Genomic DNA, 24,593 nt, shown 5'->3' on the forward strand with positions numbered 1-24,593 from the left:
GAAGAAAAAGGGAAAAACAAAGCAACACTGTTAAATTTTGGCTTTATTTCTTTTTAATCAGGAAACACTCTGAAAAAAGTAACAAAGGTAACAAACTCTGGTTTTATTAGGCAAGAATACACTTCCAAAACTGTGCCATAAAGTGGGCACTTCTCAATCTGTAGGATATAGATTTAATATTTAGTAATATATAATAATGTCAGTCTTTATGTGCAGCTGTCTTACAGGATAAATCTTCTTTCTTTGCATATTAATGGAGATACTGTTCAAACAAAAAATTTCTTAGTGCAGCAGAAGTTACAATTTTGCCTTTGTCTTTCTGAAATTGGAAATTGAGCTCCAAACTCCAGCAGAGTTTGAGCTCCTAAGAGCTCTTTAAAATTTAAATGTGTGGTTTGGCTGCCCTGTGGTGTTTGTTCACCTGACACCAGGTTTGCTGTTTACCTGCTGTAAGGTGAAATCTCAGCATGCCTCTTGGTTTTGCTTGTGGTTTGGCTAAAAATTGTTCTATTCCTCTTTTGAGCTGTCTCATGTGCTTGTTTTTCTATCCAGTACAGCAAAATAGCTCCTGGGCTGATATTTTAGAGGAGGGCAGTAAGTGCCCCTGAAAAATTTCCCAAGAGTGGGTCTCTGTGAGCAAAAGCAAGTTTGAGAGCTGTCACAGTCAGAGAGGTGTTTACCCTTGGGTTGTCTTAATTTTACCAGTTCTGATCATTGGTGAAAGTTGTCTTCAATAACTTTACTTAATTTTCAAAGGATGTTTACTACAAATCCCCACATCTGAAAGATGAGACTTTTTGATTATAAATATTTAACCTAGAAACATTATTTAACAATGACAAGATAAACTGAGAAAATTGATGTTTTCCTGACAGCTTGCGTCTGTATCATCTAAGGAGTTGTATAACACATCACAATCACAAATAAGATACTTGGGATGAAAGCTTAGAAATTGTTCTTGTAAAATGTGTATAGAAAGTTTAGGGGGGAATTAAAATCTAACAGCTCTTTTGAATGAGTAAGGTTTGTTTGAATTTTTATATTCCAAAATATTTATCTGCTTCCAGCTACTGTGAGATAAGTTATGAACAACTTGATTGCTGTTCTATAGCCTAAAGTTTATAGTCTGGGTTGTTTTGTTTTGTTTTTTTCAAGTACTAATATCTGTCTGAAAAGCTTTATAGCCTTCTGGAATAGGGTATCATGCATGAAGAACTACTCTGTTATAAATGTTACAAAAATCATAGATAAGAGGATCCCAGTTTAGTGAAATACAAATATAAGCAGTAGTAAACTGACCTTAATCTACAGTAGCACTCTCTTAAACCAACAAGAGCTTCACTTTGTGATGTTTAGGATTAAAGTGGAAGACTCTGGTTGCTCTTCCTAAAATAAAACAAAAGCCCTTTATGGGAAAATGCCAATTGAACACTTTATTTAAAAACAAACCAACCACTCCCCTTCCCCCCCAAAAGACAAAAGAACAGCACTGTAGGAAAAAAGTCAACCCAAAAAACTCCCTAGCTAAAAATTCTGTTATATTTTACGGTTTTGGAGTTCTTCCACTAGAGGGTGGCAGTGTCTTTCCTTTGGTGTAAGGCTGTGCCTGTGCAATCTGTTTTCTCTGGACTTCTGTGTATACACATTGGTAATAGTCATGTATAGATGAAGAATAGGGAATTTAATATTACAATTCTTACCATAGGCTTTTCTATTTCAGGTTACTGGTGTTTGGATCCTATGAAAGAGAAACAAATGTTCATTGCACAATGGAGCTGAGCAATAATGTTTGGGAAGAAAAATCAAGAAGTTCTATTAAAACGGTAAAAACAAAAAGGGTGTCATCTTTGCATATTGCACTTTGTCTTCTGCACTTGATACATGGTCTAGAAAGTGTCTTTAGGTAATCAAATGGGTGACAGACCAGAAAAAACCAAACCCAAACAATAGCAGACCAGTTATTTACTTTTTAGTCCACTGACAAATTACCACGTATGGATAACATCGTGCTCAGTTCTCACAGCCGTGCTTGAAACTGTACCTGGTTTGAATATTCTGCCAGCTGTCCAGCTGCATTAAAACAAATAGTGGAAAAATATTCATTTTATAGTCCTGTTATATTTGGGTGGGGCAGTGTTTAGAAAGCAGTGAGTTGAGTTCTATTTGGGGTATATTTGGGTGGGGCAGTGTTTAGAAAGCAGTAAGATTCACCTGTCTTTACCTGGCCAGTGTTGTAGAGTTGTGTTTTACTAATTATTGCACTTGATAACAGGAATTTAGCAGCATACAGCCTGCAGATTGCCTGCCTTTTTTTTATTGTGAGGGTGAGATTGACCTTTTTCTATTTCTTCAAAGAAAAGGTGTGATGTATGAAACAGCCTTTCAGTTTTACATTAGAGGGGTATTGTGTTAGTAATCAAATTAAATTGGGCTTGTGCTGAGCATTAAGTAGTGTGCTTATTGAAGAAAACCCCCCAAAGCTTTAACAAGACTCTGTGTTAACAGTTGGTTTCATGTAAAGAAATCACTGGAACAAAAATCCTTGCCCTGAATTTTACCCTCTGCTGAGTGCCACTAACTTAAGCCTTTGCCTTTGTTACCTCTGACTGGAGTTGTGTTTGGAGACCAGCATTATTTTCCACTGGAGCAGCAAGAATGCAGAATTTCAACATCTTATTCAGTTTTCCACCATTGAATTCCACTTTGCATTGGGTCTAAAATCCTTGTAACAAATGTTGTGATCCTTGTTTTCAGCTTATGTATATTATGTTTTGCCAAAAGGGGAGTATGGCTGAGCAGCAGCTGTGTCTGAAAACATGCACAGATCTGCAGGGTTGGTGCTCTGGCAGTGAAGGTGGCAATGCATTGATTTACCAGTGCACTCCTCTAGACAAATTAGCCTGTGATTATTTTTACAGCACATTCTTTTACACAGAGGAAAGAAAAAACGCTCTGCAGACACTGTGTCACTGATGTGTTTGTGACAGCAGATGGCAGCAGGAGTAAAGGAGTGAGGGTGGAATGGCTTCTTTTAAAACTATGCAAAAGTACTCCCGGGGAGGCTCTCAAAAACTCATCTGCTGTGTCAGTATCTAAAGTGAAATGGCAGGTTTTTAAATGAAATGGCAGCTTTTAAAAATGTCCTAAGTTTTTGGAAATCTGGCCCTCAATGTACAGAGGGTTTTCTGTGCATCTGTGGTGCTGTCCTTCATTCAGTGGGTTCAAACACTGCCAGAGCAGAGACTCCTCAGTTTGGGTTGCTGCATCTTGAGCTCAGCTGGCACTGGAGAATTCACTGTGCCCAACCACCTTGAACTTGAGGATTCTGGAATGCTTTAAAGCTCCTGCTTTTGAAATCTCAGTATGGGACAATATTGAAAGTGAAAGTTCACAACTTGCAGAACTATTTTTTATTCAACAGATGTAGCAAAGTCATGTAAGTATCTTTTTTTTTTTTTTAGGAAATCTGGTTAAATTTGCAAGCTAAGTTACAAAATGTTAAGACATCTCACTGAGTGGTAAGAGTATTTTCAAAGATCCTCAACAAAATAGGAAGTGTTGCTTACACATTTAGCACTGGAACTTAGTTATTTTCAGAAATATTAACTGTTTGAGTAGTTAAATAGTAAGTGTTATTTTTCCAAACAAAAAGTTTGCTTCTAGCCTTAATTGTGATTATTAGCACTATTGCAATATTGACTATGAAGCAGCTGATGGCAATACTTTAAATCTTTTTAATATTAAATCCTTATTGTAATGATCAAATTTGCAATACTTACTCAAGATGAAGTTAGAATGAATAACAATTTCAGAAACTACAAAAGAGAAATAGCAGAAAAGTTAAAGGTACATTCTGCATTAAAAGGTCTAATTTATACAAGCCTCACAAAGGCATGACAATACATCCCCTGATTCAGACTATGTTCTACAATATTCCTGAGGAAAATTCTCATAACTTTCTATACTTCCTGACATTTTCATTCTTTTTATTGTGTTAGTAGTAGTGATAAAAGATTAGACAGGTTTAATACTTTGTAATGAATTTTGGCAAGACTTTAATCTGATCCCAGAATTTATGGAACGTTAGTAGATGTCACAATTGATTTTGAAAAAATGCTGTGTTATTGAATATATCTGGAGCATTATTGAAGTGTCTGTTACAATACAAAGGTGTCTCAGGTTTATGTTCGTCAAATCTGAAACAGGAGTAAGACTTCAGAGAGTGATTTGGCACATTCCCATGTGAAACATGTAAACATCTTTAAATGCCTTAATTAGCAGTACATGCTGCTGGAATTAAGGTTAATGAGTGCATTGCTATGTAAAAGTGATGTATGGTGAGGATGCAGTAATTAGCATTAGCAGCATTGGACTGGCAGACAGGTGTTCTGTGGTTAAATAATGAGATCTCTCTGAATAATGAAATACATGATTGTAGATATGAAGTGGAGGCTGTGTCATAACTGTGGATGGGTGTGTCCACTGGACTGCAAGTCAGCAGTACCAGGTTGATTTCTACAAACAAAAAGAATTGTTCTATTTTTCTTGGAGCACATCTGTTCAGTGAACCCTGTGCCCTTTCTACCCTTGGTGAGACTCTTTACAGTACCAGCACTTCCTGTGTAGTGTTGTGAAAGAACAGCATGATTTTTCAGCAAAAATCAGAATTTCTTTATTTATAAAAGGAAAATAGAGTCTGCTTTCTGTACAACTGGCAGAAGGATGGACATGGAGATGAAGTATGAGTAGCAGAGACCAGAGGTAGCTTTGTAAGTACTCTGTGCATTGACTGCTCTGTATTTGCTGGTGCTTTTCTCTGGGTCCACCTCTGTAGAGAAGAATGACTCAAGAGTGCAGTTGTATTGAAGTGAGAATCTTGTCTCTTATGAACTGCTCTGCAAATCTTTGTAGTCATGTTTCTTTTATCTACATACTGATTTTTCTGATAAGGATTAAGTAATTTTCTAGAAATTGTAGAAACTATTGCAAGGAGTTTGGTATCTTCTGATAATCTTATACATGTGTAAACTGTAAATGGTTTGTGCTTTTTATTGGTTGTAAGAATCCAAAGTAATGTGGAGAGGTTCTCCACTGCACACCAAAAATATCTGTTCCAAATTTTCTCTTAAGGTCTTTTTTTACAGAAATTCAGGAGCACAAGGGAACCATTATTGATCATGAAATAAGTTACATAACCCAAGAAAAATTTGAGGGAGCACCTTTAAACTCTGGTGTCAGCTATGTTGTCTGAGGTGGTACTGCAGGAATAGCCATGGGTTCCTATTTCTCCACAATTTCTTATTTCTACAGGCAGTAAGTCTTGGAGCTTTTTTTATTGTTGGTAGGGTTTTTCATTATGGTTTTTTTGAAATCCCTTCTATAAATATTAACTTTGGCAATACTGAAACTGGATTTCATATTCTGCAAAGTAAAAATTTGTGCTTTTTATTGGCTGTAAGAATCCAAAGTAATGTGGAGAGGTTCTCCACTCCACACCAAAAATATCTGTTCCAAATTTTCTCTTTAAGTCTTTTTTTACAGAAATTCAGGAGCCCAGGAGAACCATTATTGATCATGAAATAAGTTACATTACCCAAGAAAAATTTGAGGGAGCACCTTTAAACTCTGGTGTCAGCTATGTTGTCTGAGGTGGTACTGTAGGAATAGCCATGGGTTCTTATTTCTCCACAATTTCTTATTTCTACAGGCAGTAAGTCTTGGAGCTTTTTTTATTGTTGGTAGGGTTTTTCATTAAAATTTTTTTGAAATCCCTTCTATAAATATTGACTTTGGCCATACTGAAACTGGATTTCATATTCTGCAAAGTAAAAATTTCCATCTTAAATGCCACGTCTGGTAGCCCATAGGATTCACTCTGGCAGCAGTTGTCTCAGAAGCACAAAAATATCTCCTGAAGTAATCTAATAATAGAAGGAATTAAAGAATTAAGATTAGCATCCCAGTGCTTTTTTATGAATACTGCTTGGTGTTTTCTCCAGTTCATTCTGAACATTGTGATCAGCACTGGAGTAACTCAAGGGGAGGACCTATAACACCACCTTTCAATATTGCACTATAAAAAAAAGAGCAATATTTCTCAGCTTTTCATAAAACCAAATTTCCTTTATCAGGGATTAAGGGCAACTTCAAGGTATTCCAGTACCATAACATATGAATCTAAAATGAAAAATAATGTAAATCAAATCCAGCACCTTCTGAAATGAGTTGCCTGAAGGTACTAAACTATAATGTCAAAATTTAAAGCAACTGTGAAATGTTAATTTGTGAATACATGGAGTTAAATGCCTCACAGTTGGCATTTCACTGTGCTTATTTAACAGCCTGCCATTTCAGTATTTAATCCTATCAAAAGAAAGAAGGAGGATTAAAGCAAGAAAAGCTTTTTGAAAATGTCACTTTTTATGAAAATTCATGATCTTGTAAAACTTGGTAATATTTGTAAATACAATGGGGAATAGTTCTGAGATTTGTGCCTTACATAATATTCTGTAATCTGTCTTTCAAATAAACTTGAAGGCCACCAGAATTTTTTCAGTCTCATCCTAAACATTTAAGTCTTTTGACTTGGGGCTTCAGAAAGCTTTGCTGTGATTTAATGAACAACCTTCTGTGAAAATGCACTGTAGTTCTTTATTACTTAGTAACTGTTCAATATGAACATTTAAAAAACCCCACCAAAACCCCACTGCTAGAGAGATTTATTTCAGTATAAATTCAGATAATTCCTTAGTGCCCAATGCCATTATTTCAGTCACAGCCTGACCTGGAAGTTGTTACCTGCTGCATCCTGGCCATGAGCACCCTTGCTGGGGCAGGCACAAAGTAGAGCTTGCTCCACTCTGGCATTTGGCAGCAGACAGTCCTAAATGCAGAATGTGCATCCAAGGCTGGGGCTTCCCTTCCCTGCTCCTTTTTCTCCCTATGTCCAGATCTAATCCTGAGTAAGCCTGAAGCTTCATGCAGCTTTTGTCCATGAACAGAGAAAGTCTCCCTAAGGACAATTCACCCAACATACCCAACTAAAAGGCTGGAGCCTCTTCCATGACTGATAAATCAGGTCACTGCCACATTTTCAGAGGTCAACACCTTGCAAAATATCAGCTTGGAAAACCTCAGCTGGATAGACAGCATCACCATCTGCAATCCAACTTGGCTACAAAATCTAATGGAGATTTCAACTGGAATTAGGTGGCTTCAAATCAAACTCATTTCACTATCCAAGATGAGTAGCTGGTTGCAGAACTCCTAAATCCAAGGAGCATGGATCAGCCTTGCTGGCAACTGAGAGTAAGAGCTGGGCATGGGGAAGTGCAAGAACACAGAGAGCACTAACAGACATTGACTGCTTGCAACAAATCTGACTTGAGTCTCAAATTGAAAATAGTAGATGAAAAGATTAATGGATAAAATAACTTGGATGAGAAGCTGTGCTGAGCAGTGCTTAGTGCTCTCTGTGTTCTTGCACTTCCCCATGCCCAGCTCTTACTCTCAGTTGCCAGCAAGGCTGATCCATGCTCCTTGGATTTAGGAGTTCTGCAACCAGCTACTCATCTTGGATAGTGAAATGAGTTTGATTTGAAGCCACCTAATTCCAGTTGAAATCTCCATTAGATTTTGTAGCCAAGTTGGATTGCAGATGGTGATGCTGTCTATCCAGCTGAGGTTTTCCAAGCTGATATTTTGCAAGGTGTTGACCTCTGAAAATGTGGCAGTGACCTGATTTATCAGTCATGGAAGAGGCTCCAGCCTTTTAGTTGGGTATGTTGGGTGAATTGTCCTTAGGGAGACTTTCTCTATGACTGTTCATGGACAAAAGCTGCATGAAACTTCAGGATTAGTCCTGTTCTCTTTTTTACAGAGCTGATCTGAAAAGAAACCCATTTTTGCTGTGCTTTTACTCATGGAATAGCCAACCTGAGTACAGATTCTGAGTTACCTTTCAGTTGACTATTTTATGTATCATCCTTGATACATAGGTACCCAGTTTGACTGTCAGTTGTAAGCTTTTCTTGTCATATTTTAATGTACTGGTTCATTTTTAAAGACATGTAACTATTTACAGTAAATTATGCCTTTTCCTTAGAAATGCTTGTAAAAGTGATGACTGTTTCAGAGTGTCACCAGATGTGGTGCTGGTGACTCTATTTTTTCCCTTATTCTTGTTGCCTGTTCTGTAACAGGCCCAAATACTGAATGCAGTAGAGAGTTTTAAGTAGGTTTTACAGCAGCTGTCTTTCTCATTCGCAAAGAAATTGATTTACAGTGATAGCTGATCTTGCTAAATAAATAGATGGCTGATGCATGAAAGCTAACTTTGTGTAAACAGCATGGCTTATTGTAAGAGAGATAACACTGTTTTATTGACCAGAGTACACAAAGTGGTTCCTGGCTAATTCAGTATTTCTGGAATGGCTTTTTCAATTATTCTGTTACATCCTATTGCAAAATTGCTTGGCCAGATGAGCTGGCAGCTTGGAGGCTGCCTCACATGACTGAAGTGGAAGGGGAGGGACTTACTTCAACACAGATATCTGCAGCCAGCTTTGGAAAAATTAGCTGGTTCTGTTCTCATTGGTTTGTAGGGTTTTTTTCCTCTTCAGCTCTTAAGTTTACTTTTAAAATATATTTTCTCTGATAACTTTATAATAGTTAGCCTTTTCCTAATGTAGGGATTTTTTTTCAGATTAAGAGGCTGGGATCTGTTCTTACTAAGGAGATAGTAATTGGATTGGAGCTAATTTACTCATGTGTATGGATTTTAGTGATATTGCAATGTTTCCTAGCAAATCAAGACCTCTTTAAGTTGAGCAGGCTGACAGCTATTTTCCTTCCATTGGTGAACAGTTATGTCTCCAATAATGAAGAAGGGGAGTCTGTGCTTGAATGTGTAATTACTGAACAGAAACATTTTCTAGAGAGAAAGCCTGGGAGTGGGTAAAAAGTTGTGAAAAAGGGGCCCATGGCTATGAGTAAAAATCTTGTTAAGAAATAGCAAGGTATTGGCACTTGGTGCTCACAAACCCTTCTAAAACCAGTTATCTCCCAACATCTGTGTGAGATGTGTGCAGGTTTGACATGACAGAGTTGCAGAGTTGTTCTTTTCTGACTGCAGGTTGCTCAGTAAGAACCTGCCTGAGCGTTACTGCCACAAGCAGTTCATCATCTGCAAGTTCATCTTGCAGTTAAGGAAGAGAAAATGACATTGGAGTTTCTGCAGATTGTCAAAGGATAGGCAAGTGCTTGTAGTGTCACAGAATAGCTGATGTTTAACTTCTGCCCTTCAGGAATCTGATATTGTCCTTGCTTCTGAGTATAAATATCTCACCTGTTTATAGACTTGGAGTGCATTAGTAACTGCTGGGAAGACCACACAAGAAATCTCAGCTGCTTGGTTCTAATTCTTTTTTTTTTGTTTACACTGGCTGAATTAACAATGACATTAGCTTAAACAAAAGCATCATCAGGTTGCATACCAGGAAGAATTCAGAATGGAGATTTTTTAAACTATCCTTAATTAATAACTATAAAATAATTATTTATATTAATTATTTAACTAATAAACATACCATTTTTAATGTACGTATCTGGTGCCCTTCAATGGGATAGAAATGAATTTCCATATACCACAAATAGTTGATGTCTAGTAATTTTATATTTTATGGTTCAAATGTCAAAATACAGGCATAAAATGTACTGTGTGACTGCAAAGAAAGCCTTTAATTTTGTGGGAGGAATTGCTTATTCTGAGTACAGTCTAATATATTGTAACTATTTTTATGAAGTCAAATGCTTTTAGTAGTTCAGATTCTTGAACTCAAGGTAATGCAGTGTTGTTACATGTGTCACATCTTGCCTTCCTAGAATGTAATTCTTTAACTAAACGTTATCTCAAAACAACTGTTCATCTTTTTTTCTTTCTTTCTCCCTCTTCAATCACAAGCTGAACCAGAAATTACATGCTTGTCTCAGTCTTACAAGTCTCTTCTAGGTCTGGTGGAGCTCAACACTTGGAGGCCACACAGAGTGAACGAGAACAGTGGTATATTTATAGTGTTGTTATAATTTTCAGTGGTTACTGCATTACCAGTTGCTATGGCCGTTCTGTCTGTAGAATAGCAGGAGTGGAATCTCACTTTGTAGGCAAAAGTGAATAATAAGATAATTATCAGTGTAAGATAAGTGATTTTTATTGGTGACCAAGCATCTTAAAAAATGTTTCCATAATTTAAAAAAAAAAAACTATAAGCAAAAATTTCCCCAGAGAAGTGCAGTGCATGTTCTCCCAGAGCTCTGTAATGATGGCAGAGAGCAGTAAGAGAATAATGTGAGTGGGCAGTGCAGCAATTGTCCTGGAAAAGCCTTGGGGATCAAACCTGGAATTGCCAATTCCCGTCACACAAATGAAATGACTAAAAGGTCACCTGGTGTATTAAGGTTAGAGGGAGCAGAGTGAGGCTCTGCAAAGGCCACCTGCAGATCAGGAGTGATCAGGAGTAAATAATCATTAGAAAATTGAGCATTTCCCTTAATGCAATCTGGTAAAAGGCTGTCTCTGTCAGACTTTGGGTGAGATAAACAGAATATAGGAACTATGAGTGTCTTCACTGATACTTTAACCAAATGTCAGTATATTCAAATCTATACTTCTGTCATCTCTTTCCATTTTTAGATGCTTAGTTTGGAAAAATATCATGTCTGTGCACCCTCAGATCCATTTGATATTAATCGAAGCTTTAGATTTTCCTTGGCTGAAGGAAAAAAAGAAGCTTAATTCCTTAGAAAATTGAGGCAGATATGCAGAAATACTTTTGTGTGTTTTGTTTGTTTGGTTTTGTTTTTTTAATTATAAAACCCATCTAAAAGCATATATATTATAAATATGCACATGCACTGTTTAAGTCTAAGTTGTGCATATAAGTACATGCACTTATATATATGTACAATGAAAAACATCAGTTGCTCTACTTCATTTGAATTGATATGGAAGTCTCATGGATAACAAGTTGACCATGCATTAAAAAAAAATGTTGATACTTGTAAATACAATAAGCGACCCTTGAGAAACTGGAATTGACTCACCCAAAGTTCATCAGCAGAGTCAAGAAATAACAAAGTTGATGTTTAGAGAGCAATTGCAAAAATCAGTTTCTAGGTTCCACAGTAGGTAAATCACACATCTGTGGGAATAGATCAGGAATAGCCTGTACAGCAGTTTGTGAACTAAAAACAATCACTTTACATAATAATGTAAGCTACATGTGAAGGGAGCATAGGATTACAGTGTCCAGAACTTCTAGTGCAAACATGTGGCTCATCTCCACTGTAAATCTCCCCCTTTCAAAGCAGTGAATTCCACTGGTTTCAATCAGATGCACATTTACACATTTCATTGGACTGGTTAAGTGTACAACAAGTAACTCGCTTAAGTCACAAACTGCTGTTCAGTCCCATGGTATTTCTGTGAAATGTGGAGTCCAGTTCTGTTTGAGCTGTACACTCTGTTCTTGGGGACTATGAACCACACCAATATGACAGTTAGTCTATTTCTGGATTCAAGACTTGTGTGTAGACTCCAGATCAACTTCTCTCTATGGACATGTACATAAATGAAAGAAATTTGCAATATTTAGCTAGTGTGGAATCTTTAAAGTGCCTGATTAATGTATGTTATTTACAGGTTTGAGAAACTCCCAGGAATTATGTGGTTGTATCACCAGAAACACTCAGCAGAAAAATTGGCTTGATTCCAAGCATTTCTTTATAATTATATATAGTCCAAAAGAAGATGAAAAATGGTATCTGGACAAGGTATCTGTTTGAGTGGAGTCAGTAATTTAGAATGGAAAGGACCTCTGGAAGTAATCTGGTCCCAGCTCCAGCAAGGTCAGTGCCAAGCTGGCTCAGACCTTCTTCCTGCTCATTGATAAAAGAGTCTTTTTTCTTCAAATTCTATTTTCACTTTTGGTAAATAGTACATGACAGACTATGCTGTTACACAGGGAGGGGAAGGCAGCAGAGCTATCTCGTTTCAACTAGTTAAATAAAAATAATTCAAAAAATACTAATTTAGTCTTCAGACTAGCCTGAGAATATATCTGTAGGGATGACTTCAGATGGAATAAACTTTCTTTGCATAGCAGACAGTCCAGGCTGGAGGCAGTTTTAGCCTAAAAACTCTTAATTAAATCGCATCAAGATTACATCTGAGGTACAGACCTGCTGGAGAGAGAAAGTAATATTAAATGTCTTCATTCTGGCTACAATGGATGTTTAGCCAAAACATGGGAACATCTATGATGGATTTTTACTCCTTGCAAAACAATATTTGAGAAAATAATTCATTCTTTTAAACAATTTTCTTGCCAATCTCGATAAACATTTTTATTTCCGCTGGAGTTGTTGAAGCTTTCGCTATTGGAAGAGAATGTGAAATAGGGAGTATTCTAAAAATGTTTGTAATAACTCAGAACAAACTCTTGGCTGCTGTTGTGAGCAGAGGCATTCAGATTCTTGCCAACTGATGTGTAGAAGTGGATGAGGAACCAAAAGTCTTGGTTGCATATGATTGAGGTAACCAAGAGTTGTAATTAATTCCCGAGCTTAAAAATAGCTGCTAGGAGGAACAGATTTTATGAGAGGTCATTAAAGCAATATTCCCTCATATCTAGTAATTGTAATGAAAATAAAAGAGATTTTCCAGAAAATTAAGAACCTGATTCTCACTAAGAAGAAAAAAAGTTACTTCTGCAGAGATTAGTTTTGTTTCTGAATTTGTTTTAACAGATGGAAGTAGTAACTTATAAAGACACTGGAAATGTGTCCTGGACACAGCACACACTTTTCTGCACATTCAGAAATAATTTAGTGGAGCAAAGGGTTCTTTTTGATTTTGCCAAATCCTCAACCTGGTGTATAACTCTTCAAATGCTGAGGTAGATGTTTTAAATCTGCAGTAGAAAAGACTCAAGGAATGCTGCTGTGGCTGCAGGAAGAACAATGCAGGCAAAGATGCTGTGTGGGTCTTGACAGATTTTTGTCCTGGGACTCCTTTTCAGCAAAGCAGTGGTAGAATGGGAGAGGTACAAGCAAATTCCTTTCTCTTTCTTCTCTTCTGTCCATATCAGAAATAAATCTTTGACATTGAACTTTGGCACTCTTTCTTATTTTTTATTTTTGCATTTTACTGGGAAGTAACTTTACCAACCAGCTTCTGAAAGAGATTCTTATTCCTTATGAAAGCTAGATTATTTTTTTCTTGCAATGTGCTCTCCTGATGATTGGTGTCTAGCAGTTCTACAGATTTACTAGGTAAGTTTCAAGTGTTCTGTATTAACAAATGCAAACTGCAAGAGTATAAATTTCTACTATCAATGGAACAGATTGAAATTTTTTAAAGTGGAATTTCTCTTGAGACAGCAGCATAAACCCAGAATAGCAGAGCAGTGGTTAATTTGTCGTTACTGAAAAGTTAAAATTTTGCAAAAAGTCATGAACTTGAAGTGTACAGTCATCTCTTTATGAATCTATAGGTATCATGCATTTCTACATAGCATTTCTTAAGGAAGGAATAGCAGTTGAGAGTGCTGCATGAGCAGGCAGCCAGCAACTATCAGCTGGTCAGAAATACTTTAAAGCAACACCTTCTGTAAGACAGAGAGTGTGACTGATATGAAAATGTGCACTGTAGATGCAGACAAGCTTTTTTTGAGTTTCTATCACTTCACCTCTTCCCCAGCATACCTTTAGTTCTATTTTTTGAGTATTACTCCCATTTGTCTTGAGTACTCTGTAATGTGAATGTTGGCAAGGAAATCTAGGGAATCTATGCACTAGAATCTATCTAGTGTATAGATTTTTGTAAAATTGTTTATTGTTAGTAGTCTAATTTTTTTGTTATTTGAGAATTTCAAAAATCATATTTTAGCCACGCTGCTTTAAGGTTGGTAAGTCAACTGAGTGTCACTGAAATCTACAGGCATAACTTTGATAATCCATTTCAAAGTGCCTCATTGCTCTTTGGAAAAGTCTCATGTTTGTATTAATTTAGCTATGTCTCCTTTTTTGGTATTTCTGAGTGTCTGTATACCTGTAGATTTTTTTTTTTTTTTTTTTTTTTTAGGAAGGCACAGTTATTTGTAAAATAGAGCTGGAACTTGTGTTGGAAAAAAGTTGTTTACCCAGGCAGAGACTTAAACCAAGAAGGTGGCCTAGCTTGGCTCTAGTCCTTGTTAGTGTTGTTGGCCCTGTGTCCTCAGAGCTTTGCTACTTGTATGAGTTTTTTTAAATTGTATTTATTTCTCATGCATTGTATGGTGTTGACAAATTCTTTGTTCAATTTTCAATTAAATGAGTGAGTTGTGAATTCTTTGGGGAAGGTGATTGGCCACAGTCCCAAGCCAGCTGGGTTTGTGGTGGTGGAGGAGAGACGGAAAGCGAAATAAAAAGATGTTGGGTTATGAAACTGGGTGAGTGCTTTGCAGAGAGCTGCAGCAAGCCCAGGTGGAAAGCTCAGTGTTTCTGTGGGGTGGGTTGGCTCTCAGGTCCCCCCACTCATTGGCACCTCCCCAGCAGGGCAGCCTGGCTGCCAGGATGGTCCTGCTGCCATGGGCATCCAAGGTGCTGCTGTGGGACCACCTTGTCCCTCTCCACTCACCTTTGGGCACGGGTGATGCTGCCACCATTGCCACTGTCCCTGTCACGGCTGGGTTTGCCCCTGTGACCACAGCTCTGGCAGCTGCTATGGAAGAGAGTCTGCAAAAAACCCAGATATTCTCCATGGTAGCAAGCACATCACTCTCTGTGTAATAAAACCATAGCTCTTTCAAAAATTATTAATTCAATAATTTCAATGATTATTAACAGCTCACTGGTTGATGTTATCATAATATTCGGATTGTGATCCTTGCATACCATTTTTAACTTTGGTCTGCTTTCTATGCAAAATACTTTTTCAACTTAGAAATGTGTCCTTGTATGAAAATGGCAAAGAATCAATGATGTTTCTGCTGAAAGCATCTAAATTACAGTTAATTTTGATGTTTGTCTGACTTAACAGGATAGATTTACCTGAGGCTGAATTACTTTGTAATGTTCTTGATCAAATGGTATGAAAGTCACAGGCTGGATTTTTGGGCTTCAGGAGTTCATGGAGAAGGGCAGGTTGTGCATGATGAATACATGTGTTTATTCATTATGATTTTCTTTGGGTAGAAAGAAAATAATTTTTTTACTCTTAAGTAAAAATAAAGCATTGATAGTTTCGCTTTCTTTGCTCCCAAGTTGTCTTTTTTTTCCCCTTTTTCATTAGAAAAAGGCAATTCTCTTCTTAATATATTGTAATGTATGCATGGATGTCTACTGAAATGTAACACTGTACACAAATAATTGAAAATTATCCATTTTAAGTTTAATCCATTGGTTTCTTGTAGTTAATGTGAGTTAATTAAGTTTTATTAATCGGAGGTCATGGGAATGGGAAAAGTACAAGTGTATTGCTGTCATAGTGCAGCCATGGATTTACAAACTGCAACTTAATTCCCTGTCCAGATCTGTTGGTTTTTTTTTCCATCTCCAATCTCCTTTCCCTTCCCATCTCTACATCACCCAATCTTTTTACCCTTTTTTTTTCCTCCCCAAACCCTGATTGAATATAATTTTTCTGGTAGTTTTTTTTAGAATGTCATAGAGGTTATAAAAAATTTTGAGCTCTAGTGGGAGTAAAGTGACTGTATAACATTGAGAGCGAGCTGATGATTAAATTTGTAATTTTGTATCCTGAAGCTTTGCTATTGGGAAGTTTGTAGGATTTCCTCTTCTTTTTTACTGTGAAGTATTTCATCATTCATCACATTGCGCATTGGTTTTTTCTATGGAGTCGTAATGTCTTAAGCCTGTAGGTTTTAAATGAAATATTTTTACAAGTACCACTTGAAAAGAGCAACCTCAGACTTTGGAATACTTAGTGTTGAATGTGCCGTTTATGAACGGTGCCCTTACTGTGGTGATCAAACAAGTATAGTACCATGGTCTGAACCAAGTATTCAAATAACTTCACAAGTTTTCATCAACTTCTTGGATGCAATTTTCTTATTTTTATTATAAGGGTCATTGAAGTTATTAAGTAAGCTGAGTTATTCCTATCTTCTTCAATATGAGGTTTTTTTAAACTTAGATTTATTTCTCAAGCCTTGTATGGTATTGACTAATCCTTTGTTCAATTTTCAATTTAATGAGTCAGTTCTGAATTCTGTGGAAGAGGTAATTGGTCACAGTCCCAAGCAAGCTGGGTTTCTGGTGACAGAAGAGAGAAGGGGAAAAGGGAAGTAGAAAGATGTTGCTTTATGAAATCCTGTGGGTATTTTTCATATATATTTCACCAACTATCAATAAAATATGTTGCTAATTTAAAAATAATAGAGCATAAAACCAGAGTGTATGAAGTTATAGTGAGTGCTGAAGTAAAAGAAGTTTTTAAGCTTGACATAATTTCCTATTCATTCTTTCACTTACCTTACAAAAGGGAGATGAGGAAATGGTATCTATTATTTCCCTGAGCCAGAAGATACTGAAAAAAAAAAAAAGGTCAAAAGGAATGAACTTTTACTTCCACTCTGGGTAGTGTTCTGCTTCTCTTGCGACTTTTTTTGGGTTTACTCTTAATAAGCTGTTCCTGGAAGAATATTTCTTTTTATCTCTTTTACACTTTAGTGTTAGAGAGGTCTAAAATTGGCTTCTGGAGAAGACGTAGTTACACAAATTGTTTTCTTGTCATTTAGCTAGCTGACTATAGGGAAAGGAAATCCTACTTTTTATTAGGCCCTTATGGTCACGTTGGTTGTGTGGAGAGAGCATTGCAGACAAAGATCCCTTCTGTGAAAAGTTCAGATGTTTGGATTTTCGTGAAGCGTTTTTAGAAGCTCGGTTGCAAAGCGGGTGGGTATGTGCATTCCAATTTACAGCTAACATTCTGTTTCTAAGGCATTCTTTGAGTGTATTGGGAACTGATCTTTATGTGTATTAAAAAATAATCTGGATTATTTTTCAAGTGCAGAGGCAATAGAGCTGGCTATTGATTTTTTTTTTTTCGAAGTGAATTGTCAGTATTTGCGTTGATGTAAAGATATTTTCAGTTTGATAGTTGTGACAATTTTTATAAGTGGTGATCGTCGGTAACAGAATGAAAATCTAGTTTCTAGGTGTGCTGTTGTCTTGGTGCTGCTAATTAGATGTGACATTGAGCTGCTGTTTCACTGCCTGCCAGGGACTTGTGCTCTATAACCATAAATAAATTGATTTGATGTGATGTGTTCAACAAAATAACCAGAAATAGATGTATGGTCGTGGAAACCTTTACTGGTTGTATATTTGTGTGTTTATACTGCAGTGTTTTGTCCAGAATTTAATTGAAAACAACTCGGTGTGGCTTGGCTGCCTTTCTAGGTACAGAAAAAATTATTATATACAAAACCTTGGCCTTCTTGCAGCAATTATTCAGAATAAGTTAAATATAAATCCTCATTTCTTCTGGCCATGGTAACACAGAATTTCAGAAAAGTGTTGGTCTGGATTTTCTGGGCAAAGGGTGGGGCTAGGGCTTGTATGCAGCAGGAACTTCATTTTGATACAGATGGGTCTTCTATTTAATCTCTGAAGAGCTGTTAAGATCACGAATCATTTTACTACATCTGCTTCAGTTCCTTTGGGCTTAGCTCGTTCGGTGGGAATGTGGGAGTCTGAACACTGTGGGTCACACAGGGCTTGGGCTTTGCTTTAATAGCCATCTAGCCATTAAAGTTGATGAGAAATGTACCACTTGCCAAGAAAATAGTGTTTCTGCTGAAAAAACAAACTATTCTTTTAAGTTCTATGATATTTCAAATTGTATGATTATGGAGCTTCCAGGTGCACGTGAGGTCCCTATTCCTTTGGCTGTGTTATTGATGAGAGTGTAATTTGTATTACCTGCAATCTTAATGCTTTGTTGGTGAGAGTGTAGCTTTTCTGTCAGAAAACTTCTGACAGAAAGTAGCTTCTAAGCTTTTAAAATGTGACTTTTAAGCCCATTATTGAAATCAAAGAGTTACTACTTTTTAGTGCATATAAATTATATTGTGTATCTTATTTCCATGGAGACTAGCATCTGTAATGCATATTATTGTAATCACAGTGGATAATAACATTTCATATTTTTAGTTCTGATGGCAATATCCATGTCAGTATTCAGATATTTAATGCTGCTGGGTCTGATAGTGAAAATTGCCCAGCAGTTTCTCTGTGTGGAGAAAACTCTTCACTGTGTCTGTTAGTTCCATTATAAAGAACTTCACCTCATAGTCCAATATTTTGAGTTTATTGCAGGAAGATTAATAGTAGCTGTCATATCACCATTAATTAGATACTTCTAAGATATGTATAAATAATTACTATTTTAGAGGGTTTACTTTTAATGCATAGACTTGAATGTTTTCAGTTTTTTTCTTCCATCTCACAGGTTCTCATCAGTCTCCTTTATCTGTAATTTGCAATGCAGTGATTGGTAAAGTTTTTATTGTTTTGATGTCACACATGGTATTATTAATGAACTTAGTAACATTATTTCAGTATTTCTTATTAGACTACCTGAGTTTTGCACAAAATATTTATATGATGACAAAGTACTGCTTAACCAATATTGGAGGAAGCCTTTTTCCTATCAAAGGCTTATATGGCTGTATAACATTAGAGAAACAAAAGTTGATCTTTGTCATTTCTTCAGAGCCAAAGGAAATCATCAAAGTTGAATTTAATAAAGACTAAAAGGATGTCAGTGAGTAAGAGCACTTAAAGACGAGCTATGTTGGTGTTTGTGCTAAATTGCTCTGCAAAGAAGAGCTCCACCTAAGACTGAAGGCCTTTATTTTACCTGCTTTTGACACTTCAAAGTTAAATGCAGGTTTTCTGCTGCCTTGTCTTTATCTCCTCCATTCAAGTCCTGTAATTGCTGTAAGAATGCCCCAGCAATTCATGGTAATTGCTAAACAGTTTGCTTTTTACATGTCGTGTAACCTGCCTCATGCAATTGGAAGGTGCAATTTTTTAGGAGTAGCTTAGCCAAAGAGTTCCTGCAATGTGTCAGAAGTATTTGGGAAAATAAGGTACAGCTCCTTGTTCTGTTCAGTAAAAAGCCTGTTCTGGATTTTGCTGATGTCTGAAGTTTTCAGTGCTCATCAGGCAGACATGCAGATGTTTCATTTTCCTACGATGAATTGTCACATTTCTTTTCAGACAAGTAGTTTATGATGGTGAAGTTAGACATGTGCATAACATTTGCCATATTGTGGTGTTAATGAATTGCTATTTTAAATATGATCTTGGCCCAATATGTAACTCGTTTCAGAATGAAATTATCGTCATACTTATATTTTTTGGGTTTTAGAAGTTAAATGAGTCCCACTGGTTTGCTATTTAGGATGACTAGTAAGAAAATATGGACCTTTGTCCATAAGTACACTTCTTCCTAAAAGTAAAACAAACCAAACAGAAAAATGCAGTGTTCATCTGAGATGGTTGTATCTGCCCGTGCACAGACAGTTCACAAGGCTGCAAAGATTAATAGCAAAAGGTAGAACATCCCACTTCCTTTTTTCACTGTTTTATAGTCATCAAAAACTTGGTTTTCCCAATATTCCACAAAACATTGGTGCCTGTTCATTCAGTAACACTCAAGGAGACACCAAGGTGTAACCAGTCCTATAAAGCTGCTCCAGCTGATGGGGTATGGAATGCAAATATATGTCCAAAATGCAGAAATTAGAAAATGGGCAGTGTTGAATCAAAGGAAAGAAGCTGAAGAACTTATTTTCTGATATTGCACTAGATATTTTCTGATATTTGTACTAGACAAATTGATTGTGAATAATTAATCTCAAGATGATTTTGAGTGTTGGCCAATTCCTTTGTTTCACTGATGAAAATTGTTTTCAGGACAGAGTGTGTTGTTCAGAGGTGTTGTTCAGAGAGAAAGGTGAGCAGTGTGAAAAGTTAACTTTTTTAGGGGGTTAAGCAAGTGGAAGTCTGCTCAGGACAGCAGTGAGTACAGAAAAACTCTCCTCACTCATGGGCTTTCAACACACAGTCAGAGCTGCAGTGGAGGAAAGCAGAACACCAGGTTAAGCAAAAAAGCAATTAATAAAAACTGTCTAAAATTTGAATATGTCTAAAATTTGGTCAACTTGGTCCAGAAACCCACTACAAACACTCCAGTGAATGTTGGGTACAAGTAAGGAATGGTTTAGCTATCAAATAAGAGGCACAGAACAGAAAGAGAAATTACAAAAATATGGTTGAAATTTTATTGTTGTTTGGTGATATCTCCTTGTGGTAAAAGTCCATTTTAGTAGCTTTTTCAAACTTATTTTGGTTTTGCATGTTAAGTTTTTAATAGTGTTATCAAATTACTTCTTTCAGGCAAAATCAGCATAAGAATATTTTTATAGTAGTTGCTCAGCAGGAATTTTTTTATAAGCAGCAGATAGTTTCCTTTTGATTTCTTTTTGGCAGTTCTATTCTCACACACACACATATATATATATATATATATATTTAAATGTTTAAGTGTACTAATAAATTTAGTTATTTCACCCCCCTTTCACCTACCATTCTGTATATCTAGAAGAAATACGTATTCATTCAATGTATTTGTCTGATATGTTTTGTCAAAATATTAAAAAAATGGAGAGGACAAATCAAATTGTTTATTAAAATTAACTGAATCAATGTAAACCTGAGAATGGTAGAAAAATACATTTAAATTTCCACTTGAATGATACTAAAGATGTGTATATCTTTGGCATGGAGGAAGGATCACATAGCAAGGAAGAGTATGTTAGTTACTGTTATAGAAGTCTTGATACAAATTGTGGAACAGTAGCAATTTTAGATTTAGGATTTAGATTCGATTATGGAAAAAAATTGAAGCAGATTTTTATTCAAGAAGTCTTTTGTTAATTATTTGAAAAAAAATTATTTCACAAATCAGTAAATTAATTTCCAAGTTTGTAAATGTGTTTTCTAGTATATTTTGGTTTCTAGAAGGACATATTGCTTCTAGCTATAGTATATACTGATGTTTTAAGTAGCCAGTGTATTATCTTTTACATTACATTACCATCAGTCTTCTTCTAATGAATGATTTGTAATTAATGCCTCTTTCTAGTGGGGAGAAAAAGAACTTAAGTGAATTTTCTATATAGATTTAATTTGATTACAGGGATTATTTCCTTCCTTTCACTGTTGTACTGTATGGTGTAGTTATTCGGTAAGTATTACTACAGCTTTTTATTTTATTTAAACCTTCTGTCACTGTGTTTCAAGATTTCTGAAGCCACTAAAGGAAATTCCCAGGTTAAATCTGGAGATGGAGGCACATCCACATGTGTGCATCGTTGCACCTGTGCACGTGTAAGACATAACAGTGAGTACAGTGCAGAACTGATAATTAAGGGATACTTTATTGATACTGAGCTATTTAAACATCCCAAGAACAGGGGTAGCTCTTGAATGCTCAGAAAGCATTTCTCTTTCTGTAATTGGGAGTTTTCTCAGTGCCTGGGAAATGAAAGTGTTTCTGTCATCGTGGATTCCTTAGTCCAGGTTTACATCGGAACATTTCTGATGTTACCGTGCCTGTGGACAGGAGGGCTGGAAAAGCCTTGTTCCACACTGCCACAAGCTCTCCTTTTAGGCTTCAGGGCTGTGACACAAGGAGAAGAAAAACACCTACTCCTGTTCTAAACCATAGATTGAAATCCTCTCAGAACATTACAAGAAAATTATTTTATTCCCTTTGCGTCCAGGGTTTCTAAGGAGCAAATCATGAGTTTGGCGATACGCGTTTCCTTTCAGTGCCTCCTCTCCCCTGTAAATAATCTCTCAGCCTCTTTGCTGTGCAGGTCATACATAATAACTGTATTCAGTAATAGGCTTGAAAAAAGCAATAATATTAAAGTCAATGTTTTAAGGATGTTTGCCAAAAACGTTTTTTCAATAATACAAAGAACTGAATCTTCTGAAGAGAAGAAACTGCTTCCCAGTTTTTACTTTAATGTTTTGGGGGGTTTGACATGAAATATTCCTTCCTCTCCTGTCGGCGTGCAGGGTTGTCTGGGAGAATGTAATACTTTACAGACATTCTCACTTTTTTCCTCAGAAGGCATTGGACTATACCTTGCAAGAATACCTAAGATATCACCTTTAACAGCGCCGATGGTTTGGCCAAAAAGAAAGATTTTTATCCACAGTACAGCACTGACATGGGTTCAGTTTCTGCTACATGGAGTGTTACACACACCTAATGGGGAATACGAACAATTTGGAAAAACAGTATTCTTCTAGTTGATGTAAAGTCAGTAAAAAAAGATTTCTTATTTGTGATTGGGTGATCAAGCTTTTTTAGCAATTATTCAAAAGAATGTGACATACTTACTAAATTCTAGTAAAGGTTTATGATGTTAATGCTTACAAATAGTTAAGCAAATCTAGACTATTGCACATTATTTTACAGTGTACAATTAAGCTTACAAAAGCAACTATTTATTTTTTAATTCCTGAAAATAAGCAGTTAAGTTTAAAAGCAAAGCTCTGCTGCTCCAGTTATCCTGCCAGGGCTTAATTTTGTCATTTTCTATTTTTCTATGCACCTAATAATTTTTAAAGTTTAGCTGAACAGTGTTGCAATGCTGGTAAGAAATTGTCATACACGCTTTCCTAGATGTTGTAATCTCTGTATTTATTAATGGACATTATTTATTATGTCTTGTCTGAGAAATTCTGAATGGAAATGCTGTATCTAAAGTTAACTAGATTCTACTTATGAGACTACAGTATTACTGTTGGCATTCTAACCTCCGAATCAAATAATAATCTAACTTCATACATAGTTCTGGAATAAATAGTAAATGAGATGGCATCACATTTGCCTGTTGCCTGTAAAAGGGATGTTTATCATCCCATTTTATTTGTAAATTATTTCAGACTGATAATTTCATGAAGCATTTGCATATTAAAACTACATCATGTTTTGACATTCATGTAAATATTTGGCCATTTAAACGATACTAGCAAGCTGTAAACCTCTGCTTAATCTCTGTGGAGTTCAGTACTGGTATATTTGAAAAGGTTTGGAAAAATTTCTTTTCACTGACATTCAACTGCTGGGCTTTCAGAACAGCAGGGCTGAGGCAAGGAAAGGCTGTGAGACTCAAGGTGATTTTCTCCTTCATTGTGTTTCCAGATCACCCATCCAGTACTGAACTGAAAGTGGCAGTGAAACTGTGCTGTGCAATTCATGCTTGTGGACTTTGTGCTGTAAAAGCCAAGTGTTCACAGCTCTACATCAAATTGTTCTATTAATTCTCAAGTTAATTGGCATCTTGTGGTCTCTTGTTTTATTGTTGGATTTGGGGATATTTTTAATAATAAAACACTAAGGAAATTACTACCTTTTTTTCTCTCTCTAGGACAGTCATTCCTGTTTTGTTGCATCTTAATCTCAACAAGTATTTCATAAATAGTCTGGGGATTGCTTGCCTTTTTTTTTTTTAAGATACATTTTCTAAGCTCTGTGATACAATTTAGCTCTATTTCAATATAAAATACATTGAATGTATGCTTGTCACTGACAATGAAGTACTAATGTCTGCTTTGTCTTGCTCCTTATTTAAATAACTACTAAGGTTTGCAGGAACTAGTAAAACGAAGCTATTAATTAGAGCAAATTAAAATAAACTTGCTTTAATATGATATAGCTAATTGGTTAAAATTTCCCTTTCTCCTGGGTGCAGCTGTTAGTTTTTCTCCCTTGCAGCAAGGTTTCTTGATAATAAATGTCCTTTCATTATTAGCAATTTTCTTCCAACCTCTGTGTCATTTAGCTGATTTTCATCCTCCTTGTGTTCAGTGTTCCAATAAGTCTTTGGCTCTTCACATTTATTATCAAGTCTTAATTTGAGTGGGAGACAGAAAGTAGCTGTGCTGGGTATACAAAGATGTTTGTTTTTGTGAGTGAACTTGTTGGGGTGGGGGATGTTTGAGAGCTCCAAATGGTCTTCACCTGCATTCATCTTAGCCTGAGATGGCGTGGTGTTTCTTGCAGGTGCCAGAAAGAATAATCAAGAAAACCATTCATCTGTTTTGGGTTGATAAATAAAACCACTTTACTTCATGAGAAAGCTTGTGACTGTGCCAAAGTTAATAAAAAAGTTGAGATGAACTTTGCTTGTTATGTTCAAAGGCACTCTCCTTCCAAAAACAGCTTTCCATCAGATACTGCTGGAATATGGGAAGTCTCCTTGCCATCAGTGAGTCATACATGTTGTAATCTGCAGGCTGTGTCCCTGCATGGGAGCCAAATGTTCAGAGATACCTACATATCTTGGGTCCCAGCTGTCCCTCATTTCTTTCATGTGGTCTCTCCCTGGAGGAGGAGGGAAGGGTGAAATGCTGGGGATCACCTCAGGAGTTTCTCGTCTTTGCACTCCAGAATATTTTCACTGTTAAATCATCCACTGTGTAGTTCTGCTCAAAGGAGTTCTTGG

At 36.4% G+C, this 24,593-nt stretch overlaps 1 protein-coding gene across 1 annotated transcript in view; it reads left to right on the forward strand.

The window, feature by feature from the left end:
- The window catches only part of PDZD8 (PDZ domain containing 8), a 52,949-nt gene that overhangs the window by 19,740 nt on the left and 8,616 nt on the right, over positions 1-24,593 (forward strand). Inside the window, exon 3 of the mRNA XM_059476657.1 lies at positions 1,721-1,823. Within this exon, the coding sequence (XP_059332640.1) occupies positions 1,721-1,823 (103 nt within the window). The remainder of the gene's footprint in view (positions 1-1,720; positions 1,824-24,593) is intronic.

This window comes from Ammospiza nelsoni, chromosome 8 (genome assembly GCF_027579445.1).
Source record: "Ammospiza nelsoni isolate bAmmNel1 chromosome 8, bAmmNel1.pri, whole genome shotgun sequence".
NCBI classification, from domain to species: domain Eukaryota; kingdom Metazoa; phylum Chordata; class Aves; order Passeriformes; family Passerellidae; genus Ammospiza; species Ammospiza nelsoni.